We start from the raw sequence: 11838 nt of genomic DNA, 5'->3' as shown, positions 1-11838 counted from the left end.
CTCTGACCTGTCACAGGGCAGTGAGCGGTCCCGTCGTTGCTTGCGCAGTAATTTGTAAAAGTACGCCTGTTACAATATATTAACATGTGCGTACGTGTTATATATACAAATATTTTGGGGGGCAAGGCATAGTTATAGTTACAGTTAAATGATTACGGTGGGCATATTTGGATGCTTCTGTTGACATCAGAATGTAATCGAGATGACGCACGTTTTTATACTGGCTATAAAAGTAAGGTTTTCAAGTCTCTTTACTCTCATTAGAGAACCATGTAGCTATAACGTATTTTTATTCAAATTACAACGGACATATTTCTTTAATTTTTTTTCTCCTTTATGTTAGGGTATCTGGGAGGTTGTATTAATTCCCCGCTCCCATATAGGGTCGCTATGAGTCGGAATCGACTCACCGGCAACGGGTTGCCCCTGCCCCCACTACGCGCTGCAAAAAAAGCGTGGGCACTAGAACCTTCCTTGCTGACTGACTAGATTTGTACTGTATCCTATTTCTGGAAAGTACTAAAAGACATTTTTCTGTTTTGGATTTGTTTGTATCCTTTGTAGACCCCTTTGCTGATGCAACTAAGGGTGACGACTTACTCCCGGCAGGGACTGAAGATTACATTCATATAAGAATCCAGCAACGGAACGGCAGAAAGACACTGACGACTGTTCAGGGCATTGCAGATGATTATGACAAAAAGAAACTTGTGAAAGCTTTCAAAAAGGTAAAGGTGTTAGGAAGAAAAGATGAAAATTTAGTGATTGATGCAGACCTCTGAATTGGATATGGGTCACACATTGAGTTGAATATATCAATGTGGATGAAAACGACTGGACCCAAGAAAGCTTCCTTCATTCTTGAAATTGACAGCCAGATATTTGGTAATTCTCCCAGTATGGGACTCACATCTTAAAATGAGATTTACATGGCTTTTAAGGAAACAGTAAAACCTCGTAAAATGTGAAATATTTAGTTGTTGATGTTTCATGTAAAATCAGTTAAGAGTTTTATGTGACCTGCTGATTTATTTTTAAATTTACTTGGCTTGAGGACTACAGGGACAAGACCTGTTGCTTTAATATATAAAAAAAGCACACATACTGAAGTAGTTAATTTTAGTGTTATGGTGGAACTCTAAGACCTCATTGTATTTGGTTCAGTTAACGTACATTTATGTGTTTCTCTAGAAATTTGCCTGTAATGGTACTGTGATTGAACATCCCGAATACGGGGAGGTTATTCAGCTTCAAGGTGACCAAAGAAAAAATATTTGCCAGTTTCTCTTGGAGGTAAGTGATTGGGTGCTTTATGTGCAACCTTGAGGTTTCTTCTAAAATTGTATTTAAAGGCAACAGGAATTATTTCTTAGTAAAAATCATGTGATTGAAGTAAATCAATGAAGTAAAATAACAGACCTGGTATTTAATTTGAAAGCAGAAAGACTTTTATCCAGTTTTTTTCACATCATCAGAATGACCTGATAGTTCGTGTATCTATGCAGGGTGTTTCTTGGCTTGTAAAAGATCGTGTATCTGTGCAGGGTGTTTCTTGGCATCTAAAAGATCTCAAATGTATGTGGAATTGTTTGTTGTTAACAGTGTATGCCCCAAGTAGTAAGTGTTACAGTATGCTAGGAACAATGATTCTTTAAAATGATTGCTCCATGCTGTCTTAAGGATGAATGTATTTATTCCTCAGAGTGATTCTGCTAAATACAGATTTTATTTTACAGGTTGGCATTGTCAAGGAGGAACAGCTTAAGGTTCATGGATTCTAAAATGAACCTAAATACGTGGAGAATTTCTTGAATAATTTTGTTCTCTAAACCCAGTTTGGCTGCCTTGTGAAATGATTCTCTGCAGTAAATGGACTTTTCATTTATTTAATCATTCAAACTCCCATTCATATCTGCATGATTACAGAAACCATGGGGTATGTAGGCTAGTGACACATAAGAAAATTGCAGTAAGATGGTAACCAAAGCCCCGTATTCATCTTAACATGTTTCCAATGGAAAAGATTTTGTTTTGAGTGGTTATTGTTCAGTTTATTACTTTTCACGTGATTAAATGTTTTTTGTTGTGTTAAACCATGTATGTTGCAGCTTAACAATAAAAAAAAAATCTGTGAATCCCTTTGTGAGCAGTTATGCTCCCAAGTCTAAGCAAGTAATATATATGCTTTGTATTTCATAATTGCAATTCTCAGTCTGCAAAGTATTCTAAGTTGCTTCAGCTGCTGTTAAACCCAAAGATAGAGCCTTTATTTGTAAACTTGAGTGGCTTGTTTTCTTCATTTACTGACCAAAAGGTAAGAATAGAAGCAAGAAGATAAACTCAGGCACTTCTTGCAAGCCAGCTAAAAGTTGTCATCAGTTGTATCAGAATGTAGTGTTAAATTTTTAAAGAGTATGGAGTATGTCTCCACTTAAGTATTAGCACAGAGTTGTTTTATGTGTTTTTATTGTTTGTGTTACCGTGCTGCCAATATAAATCTGTCCCTAAGTGTCAGATAACTACATTAGGCTCCTAACATAAAATAGATTTAGTCATCAGCACTGCCCTGCCTGGTGTTGGTAGGTGGTCTCACCTTCTCACAGATACTGGGATTCAGGTTAACTTCCCTAGAAATGCTAGAAAGTGTCAGAGTTGGAATGCCAACCCCGGGCTTCCAGATAGAAAAGCCACGCTGCCACTACACCATGGTTTTTAGTATGTGTCACCAAAGGGAAGTGGTTGGAGAGCCATGGCTGACAACACATGGAGAAGAAGTAATAATCTGTAGTTCTTGATGATGAGGCTTCTGCAGCTCATTTTCTTGTGTACCAGGCTTCTGTTTTTTGTTGAACGGGAGTTATTTGCTCAGCTATGCAAGCCAATAAAATCATTTAGCCAAGGTAAAGAAAGGCATCCGTAAAATGTGTCCTTTTTAGCTTAATGCAGTGAGCTAATGATGGTGTGAATGAAGTCCATCACTTGTGTCACTGTGTTCTGTACCAGCTGAGCTGTTCCCCGCATACTGATGGTACTGCTTTTGGAAAGAACAAATGAAAACAGCTCCTATGGAGTTTGCCTTTTAAAGGTTCTAAATAGTAGAATCTGTTTATTGTTTCATCTCATCTTACTTCCAGTCAAGAAAGATAGAGTATAAAAGGTGAGCATAACAGAACATAGTGTCAGATTTGAGAAATAACGATACAGTATTACCAGGAAGATCAAGATGTTTGGGATAATTTTCAACTTACTCAGAAACCCCTGGTTTTCGACCGGCAACATTTTGTAATCATTGTACCTCTAGTGTGAAGGGTGCGATGGAAATTATAAAGCAGAAAGTTACATTAATATGCACATTCAAATGTTTAAATACGTCTGTTGAGAGCTAAGCTAGTGGCCAGAGAAAAATCATCTGTCAAGATGAGATTTATTATACAAAGAAAGTTGAGGGGTCAGGGAGGCTTCACAGATGGGAAGAGAAGGCCCCTCATCCTCTGACCAAAAGATCAAGCTCTTGGCCTTCATTTCATGTGTCAGGTATGGGATCACGTGTCACTAGATGGGATCAAAAGCCTCAAGCAGTCTTCCTTTGGAGTTTGTGAGGAGCCCTTCTCTGTCTTCCTTTCAGCCTATGAACCCCAAGACCTGATTGGACTTGTCACCCATAGGGCTTCCATCTTTAGAGCAAGAACAGATCACATGCCTTTTCTTATCTTTGAGTGATTCAATGGAAAAAGGGTGTAATTAAGAATATCCCTTTTTACTGAAACTAGTTGAAGGATGGAATCACCACCCATGTAAAACTCGCTGGCTGGGAACCCTGAGAGAGGTATCTGAGAGCAGGGGAATGGGGCTAACTGCTCTTGTCTGCCCCAATGGGAAAAGGGACTGGGAGGCTTTGTGTAACGGGGCAAAGTACATTATATCTTAAACAGATGGCAGTAAAAACAGCAGCCAAACGGGGTACCTTGTCTTCGTATGTGGGCAGATTTTGATATGCAGCTTCTGTAGTGCTCTATGCTTCAGGGTGCAAAATGGGAAAATGCTGAGTGGAGGGCAAGTAGGTTTGGCAGAGGTCTTTGGGAAGCCATTATGAAATTAGAAACTTGGATTGAGGCACAGCTTGGAGTAATGGGTTATTGGCAGCAGTGCCCTCTACCTTTCAGTACCCCTCCTTCTCCCCTTCGCCAGAGAGGAAATCCTGGGGAAGCAGCCTGCTCTGCCCACTTGAGGACTCAAGGAGCAGCTTTTCTCTTAACCGTCCTTAGAAGGAGAGCCACTCTGGTAAGAAACAGTTCTGGTCCTAGTCAGGATGGCAGTTAACCGAAGTGACTTGAGAAGTACGGAATGGCAACATAGGCTGCTGTGTGCCGCCAGTCCCCAGCTGGGCTGCAGCTAAAAGAATGTGTGGTTACAGCTCAAGAAAAATCAACCTCTGATTGCCCACACACCTGTTCCAGGGGCCCCTGAAGAGTCCCTTTCCAAGCCAGGAAGCCACGTGGGAAGAGAAAATGAGGGAGGCGTCGTGCTGTAGCCAAAACCGCAAACACGCTGTGCTCACTTGACAGGCAACATTGCGTCGTCTGCGATCAAGGGGCCCAGGGAATCAGCTGGGATTCGTGCCCTCAGCGTTGACAGCTCCTTTCAGGTTACCATCCTGATAGTGGAAACACGGAAAAAGTTAAACATCTGAGGAGTGCTGTTTTTTCCTCAGTTGTGGAAAACCAGAGTGAAATTAGTGCCTGTAAGAGGGGGGAATGCCAGTCTTTGAATGGTCCCAATCCAGGCATTATTGTCTTGGGTGGTGTGTGGCCTGTGGGGATTATCTGACACATGAAGGACCTAAAAGCAGTTTAAGCTTGGTATTGATGTGTAAGGATGCCAGTGAGGTCAGATGGCTCACCTGTTAGCTCATCAGTCAGATTTTGAACTTTGCAGGAGGAGGAGCCGGTGAGCAGCAGATGTGCAGTAAGTGTAGCTCTGCTGCCTGTGAGTTGACTCAGCTGAGGGCCTGTTGACGAATCACAGTGACTGCATCCTAACTAGTGAACTCTTCACCCAAAAAAGCAGTTACATAGAGAGATGTGCAACTTACAGCACAGAAGGCGCTAAAGCCATCGCTATACAGAGAATCTAAATGATCTCAGCCCCCATGCTAAACTTCAGCTACAGCCCTCTGCTTTAGCCTGGAAGGTTCTGAAGGGCCTCCAGGCCTACAGACTGAGAGACTGTCCTGGCCCAGAAGGAGGCTAGCTTTAACCCCAGCCTTTGTCTTCATGTCTCCTTGACACATTGTTAACAGGACCCCAGACCTCGCCTCCTCAGTCCATTGGTCAAGGAACAACAAACGCTGGGGAGTGGAGACAGAAGCAAAAAGTAATCCGTGTTAACTGTGACAGATTCTGCATGGGAGACATCACCGGAGAGGAATTTGGAGGGCGGTATAATCCCTTGAGAGGAGCGCTGGTGGCACAGTGGTTAAACGCTCAGTTGCCAACCAAGAAGTTGGCGTTTCGAACCCACCAGCTGCTTTGTGGGAGAAAGATGTGGCAGTCTGCTTCTGTAAAGAATACAGGCTTGGAAACCCTATGGGGCAGTTCTGTGTCCTATAGGGTCACTATGAGTCGGCATCAGCTCAATGGCAAGGGGTTGGGTTAATCCCTTGAAGTAGGAAAAAGGAGGCCTGTCTACTCTCTGGTCACAATTGTCCACTTTGAGTGCTTTCTTGTCATTGAGCAGTCAGGCCCACTGAATGGGACCATTATCATCCTACTTGGTAGACCAATATTGTTGATATGAAAAGCAGGATACCCAGGGAATTAATCCTATTCAGGAAGTAAGGAATTGAATGTGCCGCGTTCCGGGGTGCTGAAGGAGAGGATGATTAGGGCAAGTATGTGGTCCTTTAACACCCCCTTGTGGTCACTTCAAATACTTGATTGTTCCTGGTAAATTATGGAGGGTTAAGTTGTAGTTAGAGGAGCCCCGGTGGCGCAATAGTTACAGTGCTTAGCAGTGGGTTTGGTTCGGGTTTTGGTTAAGTTGTAGTCACGGAAGCACCAGCTGCCAAGTTTAATTTTGGCGTCTTTCAGATGTTATGGAGAAATTGATGTAGCCAATTCTTTATTATTGCAATTTATAAAAAATCGCAATTTGCTCTTCCTGGGAGAGACAATAAAATGCCTTTGTGGTCCTGCCCTGGAGATATATAAAGTCACCCCACCTACTCTCTGCCACAGTGTCGTTAATAGGAATATCATTTAAATGTAAAAGACACCTGTTTATGACCTGCCGGGAAGGAGTGATTAAGCTAGAAAACAAGGCTCCTCCCAAACTGTCACTTGTTGAGGAACACAATCTGGAGTTTACACACACACACACACACACACACACGCACACACATACACACATACACACGCGCACACACACACACACGCACACACACGCACACGGCCTCTATAGCGCTCTCAATGTAAACCTCTGTCTAGACTAATTCACAGGTTAGTGTGCTTTTTTGCCTACTGGAGGCACACCTACTTATAAGATCACCTGTAGATCAGCAACTTTGATCCGGGAAAAGTAGTGCCTGGTTTCCCAAAAAGCCCTTAAGTATATGAAGTCAAAAGAGTTTTTACCTGTTATCTAAAAACACAAGCACACGAATGTTCCCAATACATTCTGTGAACGAGAAAACAAGGTACCATGTCTGACATTCAAACACATGAAGTACCTGTTACCAAAAAACACATTTTATTACAAGCACATGAATGTGCTGGACGTCAAAAGTACGTGACATCAAAAGAGCTCTATGTTTTCAAAGTACACGTTGTGTGATAAGGACGCACAAGTTCCCGATAGAGCGTGTGAATGAGAAACCAATATGCGGTTTCTCTCATTCAAGTAGATGATGTCAAAAGAGCTCTAAGTTTCAAAGTACACTTCGTGTTACAAGGACGCGAAAGTTCCCAGTAAATTGTGTGAATGAGAAAGCAATATGCAGTTTTTTTCATTCAAGTGCTGGTGGCACAGTGGTTAAGAGCTTGGCTACTAACCAAAAGGTCAGCAGTTCGAATCAACCAGCTGCTCCTTGGAAACCCTATGGGTTTCCAACTATGAGTTGGAATTGACTCGATGGCAGTGGGTCTCATTCAAGTAGATGAAGTCAAAACAGTGTTAACTTGTCTTAAAAAAAAAAAAAAACTGTTACAAGCAGGGGAATGTTATCAGTGCATTCTGTGAATGAGAAAATGTAGAGTTTCTCCCATTCAGGCGCCTGATGTCAAAAGAGTTTTACATTTTTATTGAAGTACACTTTGTGTTACAAGGATGCGAAAGTTCCCGATACATTGTGTGGATGAGAAACAAATCTAGTCTATCTCATTCAAGTAGATGAAGTCAAAAGAGCTTTACCTGTTTAAAAAACACTGTTACAAGTACAAGAATATTCCCTATATATTCTGTGAATGAGAAAGAAATGTACAGTTTCTCCCATTCAAGTACCTGAAGTCAAAAGTTTTACATTTTATCAAAGTACATTTTCCATTGCAAGAATGAGAAAGGTGCCAATACACTGTGAATGAGAAACCAATATCCAGTTTCTCTCGTTCAGGTAGATGAAGTCAATGCACAGTATCTCTCAAGAATGAACATACATACAGTCAAAACAGTTTTACATGTTTTCAAGTATATTTTCTGTTACAAGGATGTGAAAGTTTCCACTGCATTGTGTGAATGAGAAAACAATGTACAGTGTACACTGAACCCATGTAAAACTCTGATGACTTCATGTACTTGAACGGAGAAACTGTACATTGTTTTCCCATTCACACAATGTATTGGGAATATTCCCATGCTTGTAATACAAAATCTTTTTTGATAATAAGTAAAACTCTTTTGACTTCATCTACTTGAATGAGAGAAACTATGCATTCGTTTCTCATTCACACAATGTATTTGGAAGTTTCTAGTTCTTGTAATGCAGAGTGTAACAGAAATACCACAAGTGGATGTCTTTAAGAAAGAGAAATTTATTTTCTCACAGTCTGGTAGCCCAGAAGTCCAAATTCAGGGCGTCAGCTACAGGAGAAGGCTTTCTCTGTCTGTTGTCTCTGGAGGAAAGACGTTGTCATCAATCTTCCCCTGGACTAGGAGCTTCTCTGTGCAGGAACCCCAGGTCCAAAGGATGTGCTCTGCTTCTGGCACTGCTTTCTTGGTGGTATGCGGTTCCCACTCTCTGCTGGCTTCCTTTTCCCTTTATCTCTTATAAAAGGTGGTGTAGGCCACACCCCGGGGAAACTCCATTTACCTTGGATCAGGGATGTGACATTAGTAAGGGTGTTACAATCCCACCCTAATCCTCTTTAACATAATCTAATCTTGCCTCACTAACCACAGGCAGAGATTAGGATTTACTACACATAGCAAAATTACAATCACAAAATGGAGTCCAAACACACAATACTGGGAATCATGGCCTAACCAAGTTGACACATATTTTGGGGGGACATAATTCAATCCATGACAGTATACCTGGATAAAATGTGAAACTATTTTGAATTCATGTACTTGAATGGGAGAAAATGTACATTGTTTTCTCGTCCACAGAAGGTATTGGGAAAATTCCCATTCTTGTAACATAAAGTGTTTTTTATAACAGGTAAAACTCTTTAAATCACTTCATCTACTCGAATGAGAGAAAATAGATACTGGTTTCTCGTTCACACAATGTATTGGGAACTTTCCCGTTCTTACAACGAACAGTGTACTTTGATAAAATGTAAAACTCTTTTGACTTCGTGTACCTGAATGGGAAAAACTGTGCTTTGTTTTCTCATTACGGAATGAATGGGGAACATTCCTGAGCTTTTAACACAGTGTTTTTTTTTTAATAACCAGTAAAAATCTTTTGAATTTATCTACTTGAATGGGAGAAACTGCATATTGGTTTCTCATTTACACAATGTTTTGGGGACTTTCCCATTCTTGTAGCACAAAGTGTGTTCTGATAAAATGGAAAACTCTTTTGACTTCATTTACTTTAATGGGAGCAACTATACATGGTTTTCTAAGCCACAGAATGTCTTGAGAACTTTCCCGTCCTTGTAACACAGTGTACTTTGAAAATGTGTAAAATTTTGACTTCGTGTACTTGAATGAGAGAAACTGTATATTGGTTTCTCATTCACAAAATGTATCAGGAACATTCGCCATGCTTGTAACACAAAGGCTTTTTTTGGGGGGGGGGAAAGGGGAGGATAACAGGTAAAACTCTTGATTTCATCCACTTGAATGGGAGAACTGTGTAATGGTTTCTCATTCACACAATGTATGGGGATCTCTACCATCTTTGCTTGAGGAGTCCGCCTCCATGAGGAGCTGTCCACCTACCGGGATAATTGTTCGAGTCCCCGTCGGAGGCTGTGCTCAAGGACTGTGAGAAGGCAGAGGTAGAGCCCTGGAGCACAGCCAGCTGGAGGCAGCCATCTGACGCTGTCAGTGCAGCGGCCCCTTGGGAGCATGTTGGGGTGCTCATGGCCTGGAGTACCCAGGGAAGGGGTCTCTAGGAGCCAAGCTCGACCACCATGGATGGGGATCCAGGGCTAGGTGCAGACAAGTCTTGGCTGCCCCCTGTAGAAGGGGAGCTCCAGCGCATGGCCCACAGGCTCGATAGGACCGAGGCGGCAGTGGGAGCATGAGTTACCACTGGTGGCCTCGCCTCTGTCCCTGGTTCCCTCCTCCCCGCCCTAGTTGTTGCTTCACCACTAGGAAGGGGTAGGACAGACAGACGGGCGCCCTGGTCCCGCCGGGGAGGGACTGCAGCAGACGGGGGTTCCGGACGGGAGCTAACCGCGGCGTCCCCCAGGCCTCTGGAGCGCGGCTGGAGAAAACAGGAGGGCGGCGCAGCGGGACGCAACCCAAGGTGCGTCTGTGGCAGGAGGCGCTGAGCACCAGCGCATCTCGGTGCCAGTGCGCAAGCTCTTCGGCTGGGAGAAGGGGCCGTACGGGCTGGACATGGTGGGCGGCTCACCAACCGCATCCACCGCAAGCGCAGCCACAGCTACGCCAGGTGGCAGATGGCCCGGCGTGGCGCGGACGGGCGGGGCGGGGCCCGCAGGCCGGCCGGGGTGGGCGTGGCCCGCTGGCGCTCCGCCCTGCGGGTGCCTCCCCGCCTCCTGGCTCACCGTGATGCGCTCGCTGGTTACCGTCCTGCCCGTCTGCGTCTATGGTATCGCTCCAGTGGGCTTCTCGCAGCACGAGACGCTGGACTCGGTGAGCCCCGCGCCTCCCCCGGGCTGACGTGTGGGCCCGGGCTGTGCACCCTTCCCGCGGAGAGGGCCGAGTGGGTGCGGACTGAACCTGCTTCCTCGCGTAGGTGCCGCGGTACCGGGGCGTCTGTGACAATGTCGTGTACGTGCAGCAGGAGAACTTCTAGATCTGGGCAAGCTCAGTGACGGCGAGTGGCCGGGCGGGGACGAGGGTGGCGGCTTCCCCTTGAGGACCAAGAGGCAAACCGGTTGGCAGTGACCCCGGCAGAGTGGGATAAGGTGGATTACCACTCCAGGTTGTAATTCATTGTGTTTGCAATGAGAACATCAATTCCACTGAATTAAAGTTTTAATGGTTTGAACTGACCTCCTCTTTTTCACTTAGCTATATATCGTGGCCGTCTTTCCATGTCACAGTATACTGGAAACCAAACTCTTGCCATCGAGTCGCTTCCGACTCATAGCGACCCTATAGGACACAGTAGAACTGCTTTCTACTGGTAGAGCAGCTGGTGGATTTGAACTGCTGACCTTCTGGGTAGTAGCCGCGCTCTTAACCACTGTGCCACCAGGGCTCCTTGTTACAGTATAGAGACCTTTTAATTCCTAGCTAGCAGTTCATGACTTGGGCGAGTATACTGATCCATTGATGTATCAGCACACTACACCCTGCACCACTCTGAGACGTCTCATGGAGCAGTCATCAGACGAGCCTCCGATAATTTTCCAAGTACCCTTCTGGCACTCCAGACCGGCCACAGCCGACAGGGCCGCCCCAGGAGCAGCTCGCTGTGAACGTCCTTATTAGTTGTGGCGGATGTCGTGGGGTCATGACACTGAGTGAAGTCTCTTGATTCACAGAGAACCAGAGATGATGAGGGGGTCTCCTGCACAGATGCACACACCTTTCCCACCAGGTGCCTGCGTGCTTCTCGGATGAGGCTCTGGAAATCTTCCATATTCCCATCTGCGGGCGGGGACACGTCTGTGCGGACGAGAGGGTCTGCGGAAGGGCGTCTACGGTCCGCCTGAGCCACCAGTGAATTTTTGGAAGTCCACTTGAGCCTGGAAACCACTTTAGCCTCTTGGAAAATTTTCTTTGTGCACTGAGGTGCCCAGGGATCGCTTGTGCTGGCAGGGTAGTGGGTCAGGAAAAGAGGTAGAAATGATGGTTTCCTAACATGTTTGTCAAGTTGGCTCAGCTTTGATAAGGAAATAAAGAAGTGAGTATTTTTTCTTCAAGTACAATTCATAAAGGGGAGATAATTCACAACTCAACCAAGTAATTGGCTACAATGTGTGTAGACCTGTAGTGAACTCAGGGTACAGAGATGAGTAAGAGATCAGAAGCTCTGACTGGCTTTTCTCACTAAATAATATATCTTGTAAATCAAAGTATTAGTAAATACAGTAAACAAACTTTCCTGAATTTCCTTATACAGCTGGACATTTTTCTGTAGTGAATATAACATTCTATCCCTAGGAGATCTTAGTGAGCTTTCAAATCCACTGTATGCTGATGATCTCCAAATTCTTAGTTAGAACACAGAAGACTACTCTACCGCAGAGTTGCAGC

General features: G+C 44.3%; 1 protein-coding gene across 1 annotated transcript in view; it reads left to right on the top strand.

The window, feature by feature from the left end:
- The window catches only part of EIF1B (eukaryotic translation initiation factor 1B), a 2977-nt gene extending 782 nt beyond the window's left edge, over window positions 1-2195 (top strand). The window contains exons 2-4 of the mRNA XM_004377306.2: window positions 565-728; window positions 1192-1293; window positions 1737-2195. Of these exons, the coding sequence (XP_004377363.1) occupies window positions 565-728; window positions 1192-1293; window positions 1737-1781 (311 nt within the window). The 3' untranslated portion in view covers window positions 1782-2195. The remainder of the gene's footprint in view (window positions 1-564; window positions 729-1191; window positions 1294-1736) is intronic.
- The last annotated feature ends 9643 nt before the right edge of the window (window positions 2196-11838 follow it).

This window comes from Trichechus manatus, unplaced genomic scaffold, assembly GCF_000243295.1.
Source record: "Trichechus manatus latirostris isolate Lorelei unplaced genomic scaffold, TriManLat1.0 scaffold00049, whole genome shotgun sequence".
Lineage (NCBI taxonomy): Eukaryota > Metazoa > Chordata > Mammalia > Sirenia > Trichechidae > Trichechus > Trichechus manatus.
The sequence above is the reverse complement of the archived record's forward strand: the minus strand, read 5'-3'. Positions and strand labels throughout refer to the sequence as shown.